The following is a 25,173-nucleotide window of genomic DNA, read 5'->3' as shown; positions in this document are numbered from 1 at the left end:
ACACCTAACCACGAGACAATAACAAGGAGTGCGGCAGGCACAGATAGACAAGAACCTGTCACACAAGCACAGGCATATACGTTGCTCAGGAATGAAACATGTCTCCTTAGTTACAGTTTTAAACAAAACAGGCCCGAAAACCGCAATCACATTCCTTCCCACCCTGACACCCCACGCCCATCACCCTCACTTTCCCATATCTACCGCCCCATCTGTTCTGCCAAATGCTCCATTACTCCTTCCCTTCATTACTCGACCAGTTTTCCTGCTTGTCTATCCGACCTTACCTCGGCATTATACACAAACCCATTACTGAAACTCGCTTTTTCTCTCTCTCTCATTTGCTCTCTCTGTCTGATCTGGGCTGCTTTTTATTCTCCTCCCTCTGCCTGGAAGTGGATCGGAGAGAGAAAAAAGAAATGAAAGAAAACTGCCTCAGACACCCCAATCTGTATCTGGCTAAGCATCTCCATGGTAGCATGACCCTCTGAAACAGCCCATCATGCTCCACTGCACTCAAAAAGGACTGAGAGCAGGGAAGGGGCAAAGCGAGGACGGGTGTGAAGGAAAGAGTGTGTGTGTGTGTGTGAGAGGGAAAGAGAGAGCTATAATGAAATAAACTTGCAGAGCACCGGAGTGGAAGCCTCCAAACAAAACAAGAGGTTAAATCACTTATCATTTCAGTGTTTACTTTTTGTTTCAGCCCAGATTTTCTTACCTCTTCACAGACCCTGGTATCCTGTTTCTAAAAAAAAAACAGGCTGTAAGCTGACTGACTCACAAATGACTGAAATGGCTTACTTTACCAACTCTGCTGCTTGCTTGAGTAGCCAGAGGCAACTGAGATGGCACTGACATTAAAAGGTTCAGTGGGTAGGATTTAGGGGGATGTGTTGACAGAAATGGGGAAAAACATAAATATATTGTAGTCATAGTATAATCACCTGTCTTTTCCCTGCCTTAGAATGGGTCGGTACTCTTCCATGCAGTCCACCATGTTGCAGTGTTATGTTTCTTTAGCATCCTGGAATGGACAAATCTAACACTGGCTCTAGACAGGGCCATTTGGGATCATGTTGGCCACTGCAATTAGCAGCACGAGCCAACTAGCATTTGAAAAACTCTGTGGGAAAGGTGCGGAAAGGAAGAGAGGAAGGGATGTCTGCAGAAAATTCATCTCATGTTAAAAACCTTCTGAACGTCTGGATCTTTTCATATAAACAAATGTCTGTTAAGTCACTATCTCTCCACAAATTAAGTAGCACAAAGGGGATTGAGGCTAAGGACCACGGATGAAAGGACTGCATTATTTATATATCTGCAGTTTTATGAACTGGGTGTTGGGGGCAAAGTTTATGGAAAAAATGCTGTATTAAGTTGGTGCAAACCAAACTATTTCCTACTGCTGCAGATTAACAATTAAAGCATTTAGCTGTTAAACATGAGTTGACTTTACTATCAAGTAGTCACAGGAAATGCATTGTGTTTGCCGGTGAGATCAACACTATTGCTACTTTTGTGGCCATTTTCAGTATATTTTTGACAGCAGATCGGTTAGAAATATTGCAGCGAGTAATGGAACAGACAGCAGCAGCTACGATGAGCCGTTACATGAAGAGCTGCCGGCGACAGGCTGCACACCTTCAACTTGGTGAGACAACTTTTGCTTTCACTGTGCTCTGCTGTCTGCAGAATCATGTCATGTGAAGCATAAAATCAGATTACCATTGCTCACAGAACGATGGAAAAAATGGAAAGTTTTTGCGTCGGCCACTGTAGTTAGAAGCCTATGGTAAAAACCTCCTGAACACTGAAGAAATTCTAACCGGGAGAAGTTTCGGATGGTTGCAATCTATAATCCTCGCCACTTGACACTACTAATCCCCCTAAAACTTGACGTGTGTGTGCGTCATGCTAACACAAAAATAATGGTGGACAGAAGAAGTTAAAAACATTCAACATTCATTTTATTGGTTTGGTTTTTTGAGTACAGTGGTTATTTCTGCCCTTTCTGGCGTTCACAGACAAAACGAACAAATAACAATAATTGGGAACAAAAAATATAGCTTTCTGATAATATCTGTGGCTCAGTCTAGTAGTTACAACAGATACAATAGTAACTCTCCGTACCTGATTGACACAAACGTAAATACAAACACTTAATAAACATGTAAAAACTGTCCAAAAACTGGAACTAATACTTATGAAATTCTGTGTGGTTTATAAAATGACAGCTATTTACATTCAATTTGAATAATTATCATTTCAAGAAAAAAATAGTGTATGAGTTTGACATTAACAAAAATAAACACTGATTATTCAAACATGTGATAAAATATATAATATTGATTATTATTAGAGGGTTCCATTACGTACGTTCAAGTGCTATTAATAAAGATGCACAGAGGGGCTGCTGGGGTTGCAGCCACATCGGCGCTCCTGTCAGAGTGGCATAAATCAAGGTGCAGCTCAGAGATTGGAGTCCGGTGGGGCGAAAGGTCAAAGGTTACAAAATTCAGTCAAACCTCCACCTCTGAGACACAGTCAAAGTGGTTAGTAGAGAAAAGTGGTAGTGCTGAGGAGGGTCAGATTCCTCCCCATCACCACCTTGGTTACACAGAAAGAAAGATAACGTTGTATTACAGCTCAAATACTGTTTTTTTTTCTTTGCTTACATACAGGTTATTGTTTAGTCATAGTGATGCAGGGCAGTCTGATTAGAGCAGTGGCACATCAGAGGGTAAAGTTGGTTAGAAGTTGAAGCCACTGCCGGTTCCTTATCACTGGGCACAGAGCTGTCTTTACATCTGAGGTCTAATGGTCTCAGTTCACAGCTGCAGGGTGACGTTTTCCAAACTGAGCAGAAGATCAAAAACAAAGAGGAGTCTGGCTTTTTCTCCTCTCTCACCAAAGACCAAAGAGTGACCACTTGTGCTTTGAAAGCTAACTAAATGCACTGACCAAATGCCTCCATCACAGAAGAAAACTATCAACATTAGCAGCTTCTATAAATCCTCTTGAAAAATAGAGATTTGTTTTTCATATATAAAAAAATATCTGTAATATTGCTATGCAGTTCTTTTCACTGGACGGGTTTGACTTACAGTCAATGTGCTTCTTGTGTTTCACATGTGTGAGTGTGTGAACATTAGATTACTGTGTGAATGTATCAGTATGCCCTGAAAGAGCAAGCATGTGTTAGATTGTACTCTTTCATCGTATCCTTCTCTTAGAATGATTCCCTTTCTTTAAGACTTTTCTCTCTGCTCCAGAACTGTGCTGTCTTGACATTCTCCCTGTCTTTCTGCAGTCCATCTTCTCTTGTCTCTCGACTCCTGGAGTGATTGCCATGTGCGTGCTAACAGACAGTTTGCTGGCTGGACAGTGGACTCTCCAGGGACATGCTTGTGGGAGACAGGTCTGGACGGGTGCAGGGCTTAAACATGGAGGAGATGTAGAAAGCCTGCAGGCACAGACGCAAAAAGCATGTCAAGGAATATACACAGACCACACACGCTGTCAATCACTCGCTGTTTATAATCACCATGAGAGATCAGAGAGAGTAAAATGAGGGAGAGAGCCTATTGTTTAAGCTAACTCTGCAGAGAGAAACAAATCCCATGAGGACACAGATAACTGTTATTCAAGACTATTTAGACAACAGGGATTTTCAACATACCACCCAGTAAGCAGTCAGTCCTCCTTGGATAAATCCTGTGAGGACGTCAGTTGGATGGTGACGGTAGTCAGAGATGCGGCTCAGGCCGGTGTAGATAGCAATCATCACTAAGAGGAACTGTATTAGTGGGCGTAACAACCGAGCTCCTCGCCACGACAACCGCGCCTGCAGGTAGAACTTCAAGAGAGAGAAATATTGTTATTGTATTGTTACTGAGTTTATAGCTACTACAGAAAAGTTATTACATGCATGTGGGTGCTTTTGTTAAAGGGACAGTTAACCTCAAAATAAAAAAAAAATGTTTTAAAAGTTTCCTCTTACCTGTAATGCTATTTATCGATCTAGATTGTTTTGGTGAGAGTTGCTGTTGGAAATATTGACCATAGAGATGTCTGCGTTCTCTCTAATGTAATGGAACTAGATGGCACTCAGCTTGTGGTGCTCAAAGTGCCAAAAAATACATTTGAAAAACTCAACAGCAATGTCTCTTTCCAGAAATCATGACCGGGTTACTCAAGATAATCCACAGATTTTGTTGTGAGCAATCTAATGCAGGAACTTTTTTCCTTCCGCCATAATAGACAGATCTACTTCAGCGGAAATGTGTTTTTTGTTGCTTCGAGCACCACAGGCCGAGTGCCATATACTTTCATTATATTTGAGAGAGGGCAGACATCTCTATGGCTGATATCTCCAAAACTCAGCTCACACCAGAACAACTTAGTTTGATAACTTGCACTACAGGTTAGAGGGAAAATATGTATTTTTGATTTGGGGATGAACTATCCTTTTAATGCCCAACAAACATAAACTGATGACTGTAATACAGGTTCTATAAACACAGCCAGAGATCTTTAAGTGCAGCATGGACCTCAACTCAGTCTGCTACCCAGAGGGGGAAAAAAAGCTTGGCACGAGTCCATTAACACTATCTAAACCCCATTTCCTCCTTTTGTTCATCCTCATCTCCTGCCTCAGCACTGTAGTGCAGAATGGATGTTTGTGTCTGTAAAAATGGGGTCATGGAGGCGAGCGTGATGCAGTTGCGGGACTAGCCTTATTATGAGTAGACTGGAGGTCTGTCTGGACCCGTCGACCACTAGAGAGCATGTGGCCTACATTTCTGCGGTGAGGCCGACCCTCACCACGTCCTTCTCTCTCCCTCTCCTATCCCAGCTGAGAGCAGGTGTCACAGTTCCTGCCTTTACACAAGCAGCTGGCCTCAGTGCAGGTGGCATGTAGCTACAGGTTTGACACAATCTCTCCAGGTTGTCTACAGTCTGCTGAAACACTAGCGAGCAGCAAACTTGCATGCAAGGCTGTAAGTTTGTGCCTGCGGTGTGTTTGTGTGTGTGTGTGTGTGTGTGTGTGTGTGTAAGACGTAGAGAGGAGAGAAAACAGGGGAAACAAACAGTGAGATTCTTGTTTTTCTCAAACCACTTCTTCCCTTCAGCACTCTTCCCTTTTGTTCTTCTTATTCAGTCTCTCCCTACTCATCCTTGTTTGTCTCTTTCTGGTTATAGAGGAGCTGCTTTTCATTTGGACTTCTATAGTGTACAAGTGCTCTTTGCATTTTGCATAGCAACACCTTCACTTCACTTTGATTTTAGCTTTAAATATTTAAGCCACCTAAAACTGTAATTCAAGGGTTAATGAGGGGGAATACATGAGGAATGTGGACATTTTATGGTTAATAATGTGCTTTTGTCTCCCTCTAACTGTCGTTTCTCTCCCACAATGCACCCATGACTGCTGGGCAGTGCAGTGTGAGAGAAAGATGAAGAGATGGGGGGGTTGTGAGGGTGTCTATTGCTGAAAGAAGCCTGTCGATCTCTCAGCAGGCATATTTAGCCCTCCACCCCCTCCTCTAAATGAGACTCACAACAAGGCCTCCTCTGTCTGCATAGCCTCTTCATCTATTCATGTTCCCCGTGGAAAAACATTCTCCCTCATTCTCTTACTCCCCTCCTCCCTCCCTCCCCTCCTCTCTGTCTCACCAGCTCTTTCAGCTTGGAGCAGGATGCCTTTGGAGAATTGCTGCTCTCAAAGATCTCCTCCCTCACGATCAGGAAGTGTGAATATATTTAACAGCAAATGTGCTGGTGCTGGTTTGCGCATGTTTAATTAGCTTATCTAGTTAATAGTTGCACTCAGTGTTGTTCTCTGAGCCTCTGGGGCTCTGTGTTTTCTGGAATTACTGAAATGAAAGTGTGAGTTCTAATATTTCTCAAACAGTGTAAACACAGCACCAACTACTGTAATTACACAGCACAAGCTCAGGTGAATATGAAGGTCACATTCCAGATGTGTGAGTGTATTTAAAATCAGCTGTGACTTACTGCCAAGTAGAGCATGGTGTACATTGCAAAGGAAGCGTGGCCGGAAAAAAAAGACTTCCTGAAAGACAAGATCAATAAAAGATGCCGAAGGTTATACATTAACTGCGTGACTCAAACTAAGATAAGTCCCACCCTTAGTAAACTAGTCATTTCAGAGCAAAAACACTCATGTGCATGCACCTTGCCTCCTCCACCATCTTCTGATTAGTCGCCCTGCAGGTGACCTTTGGCACGTAGCTGCCTGGAGTGCAGTTGATGGACGCGTAGGTGATGTTACAGACAGACAGGAAGTTAGGTCGCAGGCGTCCCACGCTTAGCTTGGCCATATTGGTGAGAGACTGACCCACACAGCAACCAAACAGGAAGCTTCCCAGCTCCTTGTACAGGCACGAAATATAGCAGTTTCGGACAAAAGCCCGCGAGTGTACACCTCGGAATCGTACCCGGTAGCATTCCCCCAGCGCAATCTGACAAGGAAGTAAAACAAGAGAAACTGGTTAATGTAATTCAAACAGTGTAGCTGAACAAATACTGGAACGGTGAAAGTATATTTATTTTTGTCTTTAAAACAAACACATGCTCCATGACATCATATAAAAGTTAACTCTGTGTCAGTAGAGCTAATCTTGTCTTACTGTTAGACCAGTGATGGCTATACCACCACCAATGAGCAGGCTGTCAGGGATGGCCTCTTTGTCCTTGTGAGGATAGGTGATGCTGGAGTCTCCACAGAAGAAGCCTCGCTTGTACGGAGTCACTGCCTTCAACTCACACGCAAAGAATGGAATGGAGGCTGATGAGATGTGGGAGATAAAGGGAGGGGGGTGGGGGCGGACAAAAAAACAAAAGATGGCTTGATGAATGTCTGTGAGCATGTGATCTGTGCAAAAACAGTCAGAAACAGGAACAGAAGCCCCTTTTACACTGCCTGCCCAATGCGGGAATATCGCGCCGTTATGCCATATCGCCTTTCTATATATAAAATATATGTATTCTATATGAAACCATGTCGATATAAACAGGTCAGCCAGCAGGTCAAGATCCTGGGCAAAATAAGGGGTGGCATATTTTGACGTGTTATACGTGCGACCCTCTGCAGGAGATTTTTGTAGTTAGCAACTAAGTCAATGACAACAGTTATGCCAATGACAAATGTTATGCCATATTGTTAATAAATCGCTGCAGACACATATGTCATATGTCACAGGAGAGGCCCACGCTGTTGTGTTGTCTGCTTTTGGTTCTGAAATGTTGGCATGCTAGTTAAAATCACACACTGGAGTGGGATGATGCCGCTGTCTGTGTGAAAATGCAAAGGTGGCATGAAGAATTGAGTTAGTAGTGGCACTGCAGTGTAATCTCTCTGTAAAAAGGGCTAGAAAGAGAACAAGATGCAGAGGTAGTTGGTATAGTCAGCTAATATAAAGTTGAGGATTATCTTTAAAGAACATCAGTCATCTGGTGACATGGTTTTGGGGGGGATGAAGCATTCCACACATAGCTGCTTCCATCAGACGAGCAGGGAGAAGAAAGGATGACAGGCACAGAAAGACAGACAGACGAGGAGATGGGCATGACAGTGGAGAATTAAGATGAGGAAGGAGAAAGAAGATATTAGCGGGCGTACACAAAGAAATTCAGTGTGCCAGAAGAAGACAATAAACCCACTGTAGGATGAGCAAGGTATTTTTCACAATGGCGCTTTGTTCCAGTAAAAAGCAGTGACTTTAAAGGGATACTGACTTTCAACCAGCTTTGTATCAAAACAATGTGGGTTGTATGTGTAAATGAACTCCGGTAAACTCCCCTCCATCTAACCAGTGCCTTGATATCCCTCCTACCTCAGCAGCAAAACTCTACTGTACGAAACAAATTGATGCAAAACACGTTATACAGAGAGTTGCATCAGCTCCCCGGGGCTGCTGCTCGAACTACAGGCTGTACTTCTGTATTTTTATATTGCCCACCACCCATGCCACCACTGTGGACACAGAGTATAAAGGAGCAACATGATGCAGGCCCACCCCGTCTCTCTCTCTCTCTCTCTCTCTCTGTCTTTCACTGTCAAACTCGGTCCGAAACGGTAAAAATAGACTGTGCTGGTTGAATATAAATCAAGATTATGTTAATGCACTGCCTATTTTTTGCCTAAAATGTTCCTAGAAACATATTTTTTAGTGCAGTATTTAGCTGTAATAGCACAAGCTTGTCAACAGGAAGTGGGCGCCATACTGCTTCCTGCACAGTGACAACCAAGGCTGAAAAAACTGAGATCAAATTGGAAAACTAAGCAGCTCTGATCAAATATAAATCAAAATTCTGTTAGTGTGTTGCCTATTTGTTGCCTCAAATGTTTTCAGAGACACATTTTAGCTTACTGTTCAACTGTAATATGAGATCATTTCTTGCCACCATTGTTTCGCATTATGTCGACCACCAGCTGGAGCATTTACTGGGCGCAGCACATTCTGGTAGTTGTAGGTTTTCTAACTCTTGAGCAAAAGTGTCCTTTTTCTCCTTTTTCTCTGATCATATAGCACCTGTTTTAAAAGTATTTGCATCCTTCTACTGAAGAGACAGCCTTTTTTAAATTAAAAGGCTATCTTTCAAGCAGTGAAATACCTCTTTAAAAGGATAGTTCACCAAAACATGAAAATTCAGTCATTATCTACTCACCCTCATGCCAATGGAAAGTCGGGTGAAGTTTTAAAGTCCAGAGAGCGTTGCACTCATTTCCCAAACATTGAAGCAAACGGTGTGTGGGAGCTGCATTCACGTATGCGCATTCGAGCAAGACCAACGAGAGCTTGCTGTATCTGCACACCAGTATTTACATGCTACCCGGAAGCCTCCCCCACAAAGAATAGCTTCAAATCCAACAATGAGACTTGTTACTTGCTGGTAACTCCAGTAGTCTCTCTCTGCTTGTGGGGGAGGCTTCTGAGAGCTCTCGTTGGCCTCACACAAACAGGTATACATGACTGGCTCCAATACTAGGAGCTACAGGCTACAACAAGGCTAAAAACATGGTGCCATTGACGTTTTTTAAAACAACTTGGCACGTTGGGGCTTCAGGACACTTGGATTACTTTGGATGAGCAATATGGAGACATTTTTTGGTTATATTATGTTTTTTTTTTAACATTTGAATCCTGGTCACCCTTTCCTTGCTCCTTTTCCCAACACCGTTTCCCCATGAACCTGCAGCAGTGTTTTGTGGACTATAAAGCTTCACCCAACTTTCGACATGAGGGTGAGTAGAATTAAAGAATTAATGACTGATTTTCCATTTTTGGTTGAACTATCCCTTTAGTCCATCTAATTGTACAACATACAAAATGTGTCAACTGTGTTTCCTGGCTAGTCACTAATTATAAGAAGTATCAGGTGAAAGTGGGTCAAGGTCTAGCACACTTAAGCAAACAAACCTCCCAGCCTGATAGGGAAAGTTCATTGAGTAAAAGTTGTGCAATGTTTTATTGATGACAAAAAAGGAAACGGTGTGTTTTTATCCCCAGAAACAGGAGCTGAGCTGCACAGCATTTATTCTCTGTTGTGCTTCAAACTAATAACCAATAGCCCTGTGAAAGACTGCTCCAGTTTTCTTGTTCCCTATCCCATGTCCCCTTGTCACCCCATGGAATGCAGCGAGAACATGGGACTAATCATTAACCTCTGTGCCTCTTCCTGTCATCCCAGGCCTGCTGGTTGGCTGGAACGCACCCAGGCCAAAACACTGCTTCTGCCAGGGAATCTCTCAGACTACGTGACTGTGTAGTGCACAGGATACACACTCGAATCAGGCCAAAAGGAAAAACACACACTCAAACACATCAACAATGGCACACAAATATGTCTTGAAGCATGATAAATCGGTAATTATTAACTGAGAGAGGGCATGGCATGAAGTTCTGACCTACTCTGCCCACTTAAAGATTTGTCCACATCGACTTTGTTTCAGTTTTATTATTCTGTGTGTTTGCTGTCACAATCAACTTATTCAGCCGCCCTCACCTGATTAAGGATAGCAAGTAAATAATTTATAGCTTTAAGACTATCAGCACTGAAAACACACTGAGACAACTCTTAAGAGTCAAAAGTGTGTTTAAGTGACCTCCGTAGTCAAAGTCGTGCTGCCCTAACAGAAAGACGAAACACAGATAAAAGCCAGCCCACTTCAGTATAATTTAAGATTGGCCTTTGTAAGACAGCGAGGAAGGGAAACACGTTGCAGGCAGATAGCAGAGGCCGTGACGCCAACAAAGAGAGAGAGATAGCAAACACTCATCTGACCCTGATCTCTTGCTCATCTCTTTCAGTCGCCACGTCTACAGGCTTCTTCTCACACACACCTACATATGTTACATAAATGTGCCTCATGTAAAACATACAGGTCACATATGTGATCTGTTTCTTATACAAAGGAATTGATGATAATTGATCTATTCTATATTATATTATTTTGAAGTTATGGTTTTATCTCTTAGAACTCCGTCTTTTATAAATATTGTCAACTGAATCTTGTCGATCTACTAGATTAGTAGTTTAAATTTATTAGTGAGATAATGTAATGCAGTTCATTGAAATAATCATGCTATCGATTCTATAGTCAAATCATTTATCGTAAGACTCCTATAATGTTGAATTTTGTGGACACTGTATTGCGACAATAGTTAATAGAGGTACTAAAAGGTATTCTTAAAGGGAAAACTTGGAATTTTTCAACTTGGACCCTATTTTCTCATGTTTTTGCGTCTAAGTGGATAATGGGGACAACTAGTTTTGAAATTGGTCCAGTATTGAGAAACACTGCAGCTAAATAGGCCTTGCACAAGGAGAACTTAGTGTTATCTTAGAGATTTTCAATGTCATGGCTGAATGTTTAGCTGATTTTGACCATATGGAAAAGTCTGCGAGATTTCACAACAAGATTTCTCCTTGAGCGAGACTTGTTTTACACACATTAACAAATAGATAGGATCAGGCAGAAATACAAACAAACACACAAACAAAATGTTTCATCTCTCTGTAGGCCTTTCCTGTAATGTTGTCAGACACTACTAATAATCTGGGCCTTTCAGTGGCAAAAAGAAGCACTTTTAGGGGATATACAGTGACTGTGCTAAATGCCCCAGGTGTTTGCTTAGATTCATACAGTTTAGACACTGATTATGATATTGCAGAACAAATTATAGCATGTAAAGTTGAGTGATAAATCGTTTTGACTGATAAATCAGGTGAAGTTGTCCCGAAACAGGTAAAACCAGGATCGGCACACGTTTGTCGAAATCAAGGAATATCGGTAAAGAATTGTCAAAGTAAAATCTGAGGTAATTTAGAAACTGTGATGTAATAACATACTTTGTCCATTACAGAGTACTGACATGTTTTAATACTGTTAGTACTTCATGTATATGGTACTTTGTTTGTTTGTTTGTGACACAATTGTCTCCTTGTCTTGTATATGTATAGTTTTCACCAATTCTGGCATTATCCATTAAATTTCAGCCATGGATTTTGTTCTGTTGCATAACTGCTTGGCTTGTGTGGCTCGAACTGCCAACCTACGAGACTTCAACCATCCTTTTTTTTCCCCTGAGCCTCAGTTTAGTTATTTATACCGTTTGAGACGTTGCCTTTACCTTTCACATTTGGACAACAACCTTTAAAAGTCAACTGTCCCGTATAAGGCTCAAACCCACAACCTCAGATACCAACCGGCCGTCTAACCCACTGAGCCAAACCTCCTGACACTCCAAACACTGACACTGTTCTCGATGTTCTCTTTCACACTCGTTTGGACAGCAGTCTTTAAAACTCGCCTGTCCTGGATAAAGTTCAATCTCACAACCTGAAACACTTTTAGAGCTTATCCAACTGACATTTTGACAATTTTCAGCGTTCTTTTTCCCTCTCTGGTTTGGACAGCTGCTTGTAAAATTCACCTGTCCTGGGTAAGGTTCGAATCAATGATCTCATAGTCTGCAGGCAAACCCTCTAACCAACTGAGCTAAACCTCAAACATTTCAACTGTGTTTTAAGTTGCACTTCAGACTCTTCTCTGGGAAGCTGTCTGTAAAACTTACCAGCCCTGGATAAGGTTCAGACTTAACATTCCAAATAGGTTTTATGTTTTAATATTAATTCATTAATTAATTTAGTTTTCATGGCTTGGTCTACAAATGATGTTCACCAAGATGACGTGGAATTTATGTTCCCTCTGTTGCTCACTCCAGGGTCCAAACCCTCTGCGTGCATTATCCGACTTTCACAGAAATGAACGGCCACTTTTGCGAGAGTTCATCAGTACTCTGACATACATGGGGGTGTGAGGGCCTTTTCATCACTGCTTGCGGCTTTAATTTAGAATGAATTTCCTGTATTAGGGTTTCCCAGTTCCTTTCTGTCACCTGCATAAAATGCACACTCATCTCCTAATCATAATCCTCTTATCTGTGTGTATCATACCTTGGTGGAGACCTGTGGAGATATGGTCTAGTTCATCTCTGGTTCAAACTGAGTGGGTGTGATTTTTTTTTTAGTTGGTTATAATGCAATACACTTAAAATGTTTAAGCTACAAAAAAAGCTATCCCTCACACAGTAGACAATTGTAGCTTGCTGGCTTGACAAGACACCTTTGTGCATGTGTGTGAGTGTGACTGTATTTGTTTGTACTATGTGATTAAAAGAAGGGGAGAAAAGAATGATTGTTCTGCTGGTGAGTAAGATAAAGCAAACAGACAAAATCATCAGTATGCATTGTAATTGATGTATCACTGTGATTTCAGGGGCTTTCCCATCAGAGACCTGGGCCTGGATACGAGTATACTTGACCCCAAACTTCAATTTGTTCGATGGTGTGAACACTGTGTACAGCACTGTGCAAGGTACGTGTATCTGTTACTGAGTTCACTGAAAAGCTTTTCTTAAGTATGGGTTCTTGTCTACTGCATTATGTTTGCCTCAGGTGTAAAAACCAACTGTACCAAAATAGTATCAAGTGAGTTGAGTTGCAAAGGTCTGCATATGAGGACAGCATGCAACAATCTCATTTTCTAAACTTAACTGCCATTAGTGATAAAGTAGGAGGGTAGGTGAGAGGGTCAATCTTGAATTTGTCTCCAAATTATAAACAATAGTAAGCATAATGCAAAGGTCGACTAACAGATGGGTTTTAGAAACTTACAATGGTGCTAACTAAACTGTAATGACAACATAAACAAATTTCACATAGATGATAACGCAACTATACTTGGGTACGGAACAATGTCACTAATGTGAAAGCTGAGCAGTCTTGGAGTGGGGACAGGGGTCCTCAGTAATGACATTGATTGGGGATGAAAATCTAAATTGACTGACTCAACAATCATTGGTAGTTCCCATTATACAATAAGTAATGCAGCTTTTGTTTCTTTTTTATGCCCAAATGTGGACAATACAACTCATAATCAGGAGTTGACAATGCTTTGTAAGCCATTCTGAAATGTGTTTTTAAAACATATTTTGGGTTGTTTTTTGTGTGCTCAAATATTGCAACATAAAGTGCGGCATTTGATGCTATTCTGTCAGTTAATGGACTGCTTTCGATGTAATGCGGTCAATTTTGAGGCAAATATTGCCCTCCATACCATCCATTAACAGGGTTTTTTGTGTCCTCATCACATTCCACAATATGGACAGTCCTCTTTCAATAATCAATATTTTGCTGCACTGGCAGAGAGGTAATGGACAGAGTCTCCATTAAGGACACTCTGCGGTTTCAGAAGGAACATGGACTTTTTAAGGGATCATTTTCAATACATATGGAGGTCTAATGGGAACCTGAAGTGCTGAGCAAGATTGCAGCATATTTTATGACCTCAGACCTGCCGGTGCTGATGGCTGTTGTTTTCCCTATTTTTGCATTAAGTCCATGGCAGACTCTGCTCTAATGGCCATGCACCAAAGATCGCCCGCAAAGCTGTTTGCAAAACTTCTCAATAAAATAAACCAACCAATTTAACATCAACCTGAGTTTGGTCACAAATTCTCAGTACTGTGTAATTATTAAAAAACAAAGCAATACTGCTAGAAACCAGATGCAAAGCCATTCAGTATCTGCAAACTCCCATACAAATTACAAGCTCCTGTGTCACAGTCAACCTCCATGCTTTACAACTACATTAAAACTGTTTTCACAACAAGACATGAAAACACTCCAGAGACCCTCACATCATCTGTCAGGCAGCTGTGAGTAAACCTCTGCACCTGGCCAAGACATGCTGAAAAGAGAGCCAGGCCAAGAAGGCCTGCAAGGGGACCCAAAAGGAGGCGGAGGAGCGGGTCGGCTCACACAGGCAGGCCAGAATGTGCTGCTCACTGGGCCTGACACTCAAAGCAGGAATGCTTTCAAATAGTCAAAAGGGACAGAAAGAAAGAAGGGGGGAACGGAGGGAGGGAGGAGAGGAGGAGGAATGAGAGCAGAGGGGATATTTGCCTCACTCTGAGAAACTCTTCTGGTTCTAATTTACACATCTATGACCGCAGCCCAGAATGAGCTCACTGTGAGTGGAGAACAACAACAACCAAAAGCAAGAGAAAAAAACCCCAAAAACTATTGAGAAAGTGATTAAAGACAGAATGCATAAAAAATAGGACCGATGATAGTTATTCATCGACAAGTTTTATGGTCATGTTGCTAACATCTGCTGATCAATACAGCATTAAACATTAAACTAGGCTAAAATGCATGGCCAGGAGGCTAGAAAATTGACAAATAGGGGTGAGGGCAGTAATACTGGGGTGAGAGAAAACAGGAGAGATGGAGCCAAGGGAGATGCGGCGAGGGTTTCTCTGCAGAGAACAGCAGACGGAGCCGATTAGTGGTGGTTCTGGAATGTGAGGGTCAGAGATCTGGGCTCTGCTGGGACCCGCTCTGTAAACACGACCCCACGTCAACCAGGAGAATATCCACAACACACATACAGACTCAACACACATAAAAACCACACTGGGATGCAAACAAACCAAACCCACAGCCAGATAAACTAACAGACAACCAAACAAACCACCAAAAAAACCACTAGCACTTCGAAAAAAAACTAACCAACCAAATAAACCACGCAAGAGCATGCAATGAGACAAACAGCCTCTCTATCACAGACCCAAATCACAGCTCCCGCTATTGGACAAACAGCCTAGGCATCCTCATAGATTAGCATGACACCCAGCCTAAAGCTATATCTAACACAGTAATGACCATCTGCTTCATCATGCTCAATAATGTTTGACTGTGCCGGCCTCGTTTCACATTTGCCTATTTGATTTTGACAGACGATTGGTGACCTGTCAACACAGGTCCATTTGGCCTGCAGTTTAGGACGAGGGCTGAGCCTGGGCTGCGGCCCAGCTTGCTACAGCACCCTTCAGGGGTGGTCCATCCTCCCTGGGCCCCTCACCAGCTTGCATGTGCCAATGTTTCCCAGCTAAATTTTAAGCTGTCTGTTTACCTTTCAGTCACCCTTGCAAAAAATAGTAAGCTGGTGAACTGAACCCTGAAGTGTTGTAATTTGAATTTTTGCGAGCAAGATAATCCCTGGTAACGACATTACAAGGAGCAGCATGACAGCATGCTTAACATGCTCGTAAATAGCAGTTTCTAGTTGGTTTGGGTGGGTTTGTACAATGATTTGTGCAATAATGACTTTAAGCTGTCTTCATGCGCTCCCCTTGATCTGTTCTTTCATCTGATCACTATTCAGTTTGAGTCGGGTACTTTAAGTCTTTAATGTTTCACCTGATATAAAAGATGACTTTGTTTGAAGAGGCAGCCAGGAAGAGAGTGTATGCTCCATCACAGAGGCTCAAGCACACAAAAGAACACAGACTGTTGTACTGTCAGGCAGGTAACACTTAAACAGGAGGTGAAGTCATCCGCACCAAGGCTGTGATTATGATTGGCAACCATAAACTGCCACAAATTAAATGCTGTGCATGAGTTTCCTAGATGGTGGTTCTCCCTGTTCATCCATGGTGGCCCAATGCAGGTGGTGGAGAGGTGGAATAAGGGTGGGGGGTGGCCCCCTGCACTGACACACACCCATTTCTTTTTCCATAATTGGCTGGATTGTTCTGAGAGACTTGTCTGTTTTGTCTGCCCTGATGGCAGCACATAGAGACTAATCAGTGAAGAACAAAAAGGGACTGAGGAGCCATAGCAGGCTTGGATCTTTGTTAACCATCTGCTATCATCAACATCTGCTGCCGCTGGACTCCATACCTCTTTAAATACTCACTGCTTGATTTATCATGGCACATTATTCCAAGGCCCAGAGAGAAACAGATACCCCTTCACCATGAAAATTCTAATGTATAAGCAGCTTTTTTAAACACAAAGAAATAGGCTCAAGACCCCTACCAGTTGCCAGTAGTACTTTGCAGCAGATGAGTATGCCTTTGCTGGTGTCTATAGGGAATTATTTTGAGTGTCATGTTTGATGTCACAGAGAGGCTGAAAAACAGGTTAGTAAACAGTAGAGAGCAGCATGGACAGATGTCTGTGAAACTTTAGGGTGGTTGCTTCTTTTTATATATACGCGTTATTCAGTCTCTCAAACTCGGAGCAGTCTTATGCATCTCACCATTTAAGAGGCTAGAGTCATCTGACGTGGGTGTGAATGCCGATTGTTACCTTTTGCATCACATTAAAAGCAAGATGTCAGTGTGTGTGTTAGCAGGGTTTCTTGTGCAGTGGAAAAAAGGCTAAGGCGACGGCTGAAAGTACCTTGCTAGCTGACAATGCTAATATTTATGAAGCTTTTGTTGTGCAAAATCAAACACGAAAGAGTGTATAAACTCAGACACAATGTTTCTTGTGAGAGAGGTAGTTCCAACTGCCTTTATGTTGCTTTAACTTCCACCAGTGCACCAGGAGAGCTCCTGCTTGCCCCTTGCACTGTTACTGTTTCTGCTGGCCGGTGGAGACAGGCTTCCCACAGCTGCTTCTGTTCTCTCCACACTTCACTGACCTGCTTCCTGGAGCCCAGCTTTGGAGTTCAGGGCAAGACTGGTGAGGTCTGAAGTGGGCCGTGTGTCTGCCTGTCTGATTCAGCAGGAACATAAAGGACCCGCCACTCTGGTATGTACCTCGGAAACTTTAAAGGAGTTCTTTGGTGGTTTTTGTGGTGTGAAGGTGAGGCCGTGCGCAGAGAGCTGATGGCTGGCAGTCTGCAACGTGAGATCGACGCAGGATTGTGGTTAAGACTGCAGGGGAGGTATTTAGCATGGAGCAGCCTGATTGTGGTGGTAATGTATGTATGGCAAGAATTGAGCGCTGCAGGGCTGTTTTGTCAGTGTGTTTTGGTTTGCGGGGAAACATGAAGTTGGACCAACTTCAGAGCTTGAGAGGATAAAGTGAGAAAAGGCTCCAGCAGGTGAGATGTGACAAAATGATAAAATGGTCTCGATGATGGGTAACCATGACATGGCGCCAAGGGGGGCTGTCTAAGTCTCCTTATGGGGGAAGAAAATGAGTCATTAGTTCTCAAAGATGAAAAAGGCGGGGCTGTACTTGGATTCAGGTAGATACTTCGATGATAAGCCTCCAACTCATTCTAGCTAATGAGCACTGAGGTTTAGAATACTATACACATCTTTGTTCACTCATTACGGCTAATACCTATGGACCACCCTGGGCACTTATGGAACAGCCATCAAGGAGAAGACTGCAGCTGCCTCATTAAAAGTACATTTGAAGCTATTTGCCATCCAAACCATCTATCCTTCTCAAGGCTACTTCCTCACTAGGACATAAACAGACAGCTGTGGGTAAGTTCCCTTAGGCGCCCCTGGGTCTGACCTCTGACCCCTACTGTATATCCTCAACCCCTTCCACGCCTCACTCTGCTCTCCCACCTTGGGGCTGTTCATTGATTCAGGCTCTTACTTGCCCCTCAGCCTTCAGGCACCTGAGACGTTTCGAAGACCTCAGCTGGTTTTGGTGCGCTAATGGGTGAAGGAAGACATATTGACAGCAAAGCACATGTGCCGTTATAGTCCCGTCTAAGGAAGGGTGCAGCTAATGGATTCCTGAACCTCTGCAGTGCTGTCAAATGGGAGGGAGATGCATTACACTAACGAGAGAGAGTAGGCGCAATCACTTCTTCCACTGACTAATGATTTGACTGAGACATTTTTAATGGCTCTCCATCTGTCAGCTACACAGTGACGCCAGTGTGTTCCATAACTTTGGAGCGTGTTTGATCACGACCTTAAAAACGCGCTGCAAAACAGGACCGGCAAATTTGTCAACAAACAACACGCACATGGCAGCTTTAGTAGGGTGTCTGCATTAGCAGCCACAATGATGCATAAGCGCCCACACCCACACTTTTACTCATTGGCACGCACACACATATAAATACACACATAGTAGAGAATTTAATAATCCTGGCCCTATACACACACTGACATGCTGTGACATGTTGGCCTCTTGCTGTCTCACTCACTTGGCAGCTTTCTCTGCCAAAAGAGAAGAACCAGGAATCCTCTAACATAAACCCGCCGTACACCCAAAACACACATGCAGACGTAAAACACACACACACCTCTGTCGGTCACTACATTGCTGGAACACCTGCGGTCTCAAAATAGTCTGACTGAAGAAAAGAGAAGAAAAGGCAAAGGGGGCAAAGACAGAGATAAGCTGGAGAGAGGGAGCACTTTTAGAATTCAGATCACTGAGGTAGATACCGGCCCTCTCGTCCTGGCATGCTGCTTCACGTCTAGAACAAAAACACACGCTCGCACACAACAGCTATCAACTGATTCCAGCTTTCTGTTTTGATAGTATCCAAAAACGACTTTGTTTTTACAGAATGAAATCCATCTAATGTTTTAAATAGATATGTCTAAGCAATTTTAACAGTGTGAATAAATTCTCTCTTTTATATTAGTTAACACAGCCAAACATCTTGTGCACTTCAAGTATGAAACAATTTCACAATTAACCTCTACAAGGAGGTCAAGCCTTGTGGCAGTCATAATGCTCCTCTAAGCCATATAAGTTAAAAGTGGGTTTTCAGGTGCCACTTCCAATAATTCCCCAATTACTCTTAAGAGAGCAATAACTGGTTTTATTGGGGTGATGACAGAGTGAAGACCACCTGTGCAGGAGGCAAACAGCAGTGCGGAGCTGGGAGGCTTGTCCCTGCACGCTCTGTAGATATGACAAACACCCAACACCTCCTGACCTCTGGGTGGCTGGACGCTAGATGCGGCCACGGGGCGCAGATTCTGTCAGCGCTGTCCTGGTCAAACCCCCGCAATCCCAACAGGAATGCATGCACACACTTAGACACACAAGCAACACTTGCGTTCTGCAGCTTAGGTGGAACATACCGACACTGAGATGAACTAGAACAATCCATCTTTGTGCCACATCCATCATGTTCATGTCAGAAAAGCGGCAAAAACAACATAGGCTTATTGCCAGAGTGCAACATTGTTAGGCAAGCCTGGTGTTGAGTAAGAGGTTGAGGATCAGGTAACCTGAAGAAATAAAACGGCCCTCAGACACAAAGAATTAATTCATAATGCCACAATTTTTTGTCGCCACTTAAAATGCAAAGTAAATGCAAACACATGGAGAGAGCAAAAACCTCACAGTGGAATCCCTCAGCTGATAACACAATGAGGATGGGATGCTTCAGGGTAAAATTCCACAGTTACAGTGGTGAATGAGCGCCTTTAACAGGGTGAATAATGCTTACGGGTTAAATGTCTGAGGAAATCTGATGAGGGCATTTTTAAGGGAAAATTGGGTTAGTCAGAGATAAGAGGGTTTTGCTTAATAAAGGGCCCAATTCATCTCCACTAAGTGATAGCATTCACAGGCGAATGCCCACAGATGAGTCAAGGTCAGGCTTCTGCCGATTACTGACATGATGGTTAACAGGGTAGAGACGGGAAAGATGGAGTCAGACAGCCAGGAATCTGTAAGTAATCTTATAGTTTCTGAGCTCTATGAGTTTCAACAAAGGGTTTAATTAAGGTTCAACGGTATGAGATTTTCACAAAACGATAACGGTCTCGGAAAATATACCTGTTTCACATACACAATCACTATTATTATTAGAAACAGTTACTCTTAATGGAATAAAAATAGATTTTTTTTTTTTGTGTTTCAAAAATATTACTTGAAACTTTTAATAAAGGTAAGTGTTAATAATCTGACAGGCAGTTTGAGAGGAAAGGACATACACGGTCCTCTGTCCAGTTGCATTTTTTTTTCACAATACCGTAGATAAGCAAATTTGCATGGTATGATAACCATCAATTTTCATAATACTATACACCTTAAAACCTGTATACCACTGCAACCCTAGGTGTAGCAAAACGTTATATTGTGCTATATAATGAAACATTCTGTTATATTTCAGTACAGGTACTGCAGTAAACAAGTCACCACATGTGATGCTCAACAGGAGGTGTTGCAGCTTTTGATCTGAGGTGATATCTCTTTTTATTTTCCAGCACATCTGATTTTTGATTGTGTTCGATAAAATTGCAGAGCACTGTTTTCTTTCAACCCTTACAGTTTTCTACAGTTGAAAATCATAAATTGGTTTAGTATGTGCAAGACACAACACACCACTAAAAATTTAAGGACATGGGCAGAATAACTCGCTACCCGATTTACACCACATGCGTTTTTTTTTTTGTTTGTTTTTTTTTTAAATAAATTACACTCATTTTGGAAAATCTGAATTTAGGACTTTTTTTTAAATTATATTTTGCTTTTCTACTGTTTACTTACTATATTGCTTTGTGTTTGTTTTTACAGATGCTTCCTGTTTGCACTATCCCTTTGCTGCTGTAAGTTTTATCTTATTTTATCTTCAAGAGAAGTTATGCAAAGTTATGTACCCTTGAAATATAAACCATTATGTCATTGATAATCATAGATATTTGACTTAGATACTAATCACAAGTAAGAAGGCAATAGCAGGGAATTTGTACAAGTTTGGACCCCCTACTGCAGAGCAATGCTTAAAAACTATAACAGAGATTTATAGTATGGAAAATTTGACCAGTCAGCTTAGAGTGAGAAAAAATATTTGTGTTAGTAAATGGAAAAAAGTGATGATTTATGTGCACAGTGGAGAATGCTTGTGGTCTAACTGATGTATAAACGTTAAGACATTGCATATGTACATACACATTTTGTTTGTTTTCCCTCTTTCTTTATCTTTCTGATTGTCAAAAAAGTCATGAGTAATGATATGATGAATATAATATGTGTGGTTGTATGCACAAGCAAAGAATCTTTTGAAAAGAGGGAAATCGTAAATTGAAAATGGAAACGCATCAATCTGTCAAATCAAACCAGAACTTTTATGATTGTTATAACTTTTGCAAGAAGGTGAACTCCTTCAAGCTCAAAAATATTTCAGTCACAAGACTAACTGACTCTAAATCCTCTCAGCTGTGAGGCTCAGTGACTCAGTCTCAGTGTTGTAATCTGGTTGGGGGAAAAGAGGGGTCAGGGCACGCAATATTGTGACAAAGCAAGTGCTGTGCTCAGTGTGCCGCTTCAGGAGGAGAACTGAGAGAGACCATTTCCTCCGTTGTGCTGACTGATGTTGGATTGCTAGCCACTTCCTACACGCAAAACAAAGCTGCTAACAAGTGTGCAGAATGTAGGGCTAATAGCATACCTGCAGGGGTTAAGAATAACGCGGCAATGACACTAACTGCCTCACACTGTTGTTTTGTCTGCCAGCTTACTTCCTATGCTTTAACTGCCAACGAGGCTGAGACCTGTCAGTCTGCCTGGACGGGTTCCGCCTCTCTCTCGTGTTTACCGCAGTTCCGAACCACATACACAACATGCTTCCTTCCCCATCGTAGTCATGTGAGATGACGGCATTAAACCGCTGAAATAATACAATCTCACTCTTGAGTGAATATCACAGTCCTGTACAGCAGGCAACTCCAGCAGGCTTTTTCCTGAACAGAGGAGGAAAGTAATTAAGTCCTTCTTTTTACTTTTACTCAAGTCTTGTAAAAGTCCAGTACAATTCTGAAGTACTGGCATTTCACGGGAGCCAGATATTTCTGCCACATTAAAGAGAGAAATGTTGTTACATTTCCTTCCCTACATTCTGCTGACAGCTTCAGTCAATAGGTTCTTGACAGATTGACATTGCACATGAAAATCTTCTATAACATGATGCAATCCTATGGACCAATCAAGCACTTCATACCAGTAAGCCTACATGTTAATGCAAATAATACAATGTCACTTCTGCTCTGTGAAATTATATTTTATTTCTAATAATTCTTCATGGTGGTCTTGCCACATTTATGTACAACTTTTTATGAATGACTTTTTCTGCCAAAGAAAAGTTCATTAACTTTTTTACTGTAATTTATTAATTATGATGGCACAGTGGGTGTATTGTGATCATATCAACTAATTTGCTGATTACAAAGTAAAAATAAATAAGTAAATTTGCAATTTTTGCAACATTTGCGAGCCTGCTTTCCATTTATAAGTTCAGAATCTTTGTAATTTTGGACTACTCAAAATAAGGAAAAGGTCATTATATTGTCATACTAGTCTTTAGTTTCAAAAGTAGACAATAAAATGTAAAAAATAAAATAAAATAAAATAATAACAACAAATAAACAAACAAAATATCTACAAATGATTGATGGTTTTCTTGACAGGTGGAATGCACTATGATTATGTCCTCTGAGTTGTTGTCAACATGTTGTCACTGATGTGTTTAATTCTCCCTATGAAAACTGATGGTTATTTTTTTTTTAACAATAAGCCTGTAAAGCTTTCTATCTGAGCACTGTAAATGATTAGTGGCTGACATTCAGTAAAGCTGCCGTGAGAGAGGCTAAAGAGCTCGGTCAACAGAGGTAATTTTCGGCACGAGAACACAAGCATGTTTTTATCCCATTTCCCACGTTCTTCTCCCGGGAACTTCGGGAGTTACCATGGGAACAGATGAATTCCCGGGACAACTCTGCTGCTGCCAGCTGAGCCCCCACCTCCCTCCCTCCTGCTGCCCCACGTGCACCGAGGGGAACAAGCTGAAAGTTTTCAGCCCGTTTGAACAGTTTCCATTTGACTTCTGGAAAAATGCTTTGCAGCTTCGTTAACTCTTACAAATCCCCATGCAGTGTGTTTTTTTCCTCCCGAAAGCCAACTTCGCTGAACCTCTAAAGAGTTAATATGATCTACAAAGGTGCTGTTGACACATGCGTGCAATCAACACACAAGCTGACAGAAGTTTGTTTTTTAACCCTTTGAAACCTTAGCAAATTGGCTTCTTTAAAAATATATATATATATGGAAAGGCAGTGGGCTACTTAATAAGAAATGACCCAAACAAAAAGAGAAAGTTACCGGAAAATATGCTAAAATAAAACAACAATAATAAATATAAATAATAATAGTAATATTTTTCGGCAATCTAATTTTAAATAGGCCTATATAAATTTAATAATTATAAATACAGTTTTCTTGATAATATTCCCAGTCATGTGATCATTTGTTATAATTTTTTAGCAACTTTTTTTTTTTGTTGCTGTTTGCTTTTTTGGTTCTTGATTGAAATCCCTTTTCAAAGGTATAAATAGCTAATTGCCAAAGGCGTCTTAACACTACAAGAAAACTGATGTCATCCAGGTTTTAAAGGGTTAAAGATAAAATAAAGTTGATTTTATTTTAAAAAGCCTGCATTTAAAGCTTTGAAATGACTTATCAAAGTGGTCTTCGGGTGCATTTATATCGTAGTTGCAGTTGTTAAACTGCAGTCCCAACACACAAAAAAAACAGCTTGCTAAGGTTATAACTACTAATTTAAAAGAAGTAAATACACCTATTCTTACCGACACATAGACAAATTACATCCAAACCGACAAGCATCTTCCTCTTGGTGCAAAACGAGCTTTCCTCCGCAGGTTGGCTGAGGAAATGATTCCCACCACCGTTTTCTCTGCCGTCGCCGACTGCTCCAGTGTCTGACAGACGGAGCTGGAGCTCTGCGTCCCGGGGCAGCGTGTTGCCGTGGGTACCGGTGGAATTAAACTTCTGCATGTCTTTAACCAAAGCCAAGTTATTTTTAAAAAAGTACTAGCAATGACACTGTTCTTTCGTAGCCCTCTGGTGAATGATGACAATTCCCAAACTTTTCAGTCCGTCCGTCGTCGGTGCAACAAATCCATGTCAACGAAAGTTTGACAGCAGCAGCAGACCCTAGTTAACCAACCGATCGCGGGCTGAGGTACGCGTTTGTCATCAAATAGCAAAAGTGCAGCGAAAAAAAAAAATCAGGAATGCGATAATAGGAAACACGATGGAGCGCAGGCACCCGGGTAAACTTCAACTCAGTTACAACTTCTTCTGACAGGGTGCGTGTTGTGCTCTCAAAACGTCCCGTACGAGACCAGCGCTCACGTTTATGTCAAATACACAGGAACGACACGCAAACGATTTGCTCAGACTTTCAAAGTAAAATGCTCTCTTCCCAAGTACCAGTCTCGCATTCGGTCGAGAAACTGCGAGACTGGTAACTTTCGTTGGAAAGTTGCGCAAGATCCGGTGTGATTCGTTTTGGCTTGACGCAGCTGCAGTCCACGGTAAAAAAAAAAAAAAATTTAAAAAAAAAATCAATAGTAACGATGAGGCTTTAGCTGACAGCCACATTTTCGATCCAGCTGACCCGACAGCTGCTTGGAAATGCCCGGTCCTCTTCATTGAGTTGTCTCCTGGCCTATTTATCTGTCCCATCCATTTGAGGACACCTACTTACAGTCTTAGAACACAAAATTAAGATTTGGTTTTCGTTTGCACAAACCCTGCAGAAAACAAACTAAAGCAAAACTTTCCATCAGGGTAATCCTCTAAAACCTGGGCAAATTGTCTTGATTACTTTCAAAAACATGGGAAGAGGACAAAGAACAACATAAGAGGAAATGACCCCCAAATTAGCAAGAAATTAGTAACAAGAAGTACCCGAAAATTAGTAAATAATAACAATAATAATAATAATAATATTAATAATAATAATAATAACAAGGGAAAAGTAATTAAAAATCGTAATAATTATGTAACAGTTATCTATAAATATAGTTTTCCCTATATTTTCTCCCTATT

At 41.6% G+C, this 25,173-nt stretch overlaps 1 protein-coding gene and 1 long non-coding RNA gene across 8 annotated transcripts in view; one reads left to right on the top strand and one right to left on the bottom strand.

Moving 5' to 3' along the window:
* The window catches only part of LOC148186461 (uncharacterized), a 40,895-nt gene extending 18,383 nt beyond the window's left edge, over positions 1-22,512 (top strand). For 2 of the 7 annotated variants that reach the window (XR_015779642.1, XR_015779641.1), the window contains 3 exons: positions 12,809-12,907; positions 20,438-20,507; positions 20,842-22,512. This is a non-coding gene — a long non-coding RNA (uncharacterized LOC148186461). Of the gene's footprint in view, positions 1-8,810; positions 9,272-12,808; positions 12,908-16,921; positions 17,137-20,437 lie in introns of those variants that run through there. The other 5 variants (XR_015779645.1, XR_015779644.1, XR_015779640.1 and 2 more) reach the window with 5 other exon arrangements.
* Positions 1,946-24,595, bottom strand: ppap2d (phosphatidic acid phosphatase type 2D). Its single transcript, XM_088091049.1, has 6 exons — positions 23,907-24,595; positions 6,654-6,811; positions 6,199-6,485; positions 6,019-6,076; positions 3,680-3,856; positions 1,946-3,463 (listed from the first exon to the last, which is right to left on the bottom strand). The coding sequence occupies exons 1-6, from the start codon at positions 24,112-24,114 to the stop codon at positions 3,359-3,361; spliced, it is 993 nt and encodes a 330-aa protein (XP_087947175.1). The 5' UTR covers positions 24,115-24,595; the 3' UTR covers positions 1,946-3,358.
* Positions 24,596-25,173: the final 578 nt, after the last annotated feature.

The sequence above is a fragment of the Plectropomus leopardus genome, chromosome 18 (genome assembly GCF_026936395.1).
Source record: "Plectropomus leopardus strain MGB_pleo_1.0 chromosome 18, ASM2693639v1, whole genome shotgun sequence".
Classification (NCBI taxonomy): domain Eukaryota; kingdom Metazoa; phylum Chordata; class Actinopteri; order Perciformes; family Serranidae; genus Plectropomus; species Plectropomus leopardus.
The sequence above is the reverse complement of the archived record's forward strand: the minus strand, read 5'-3'. Positions and strand labels throughout refer to the sequence as shown.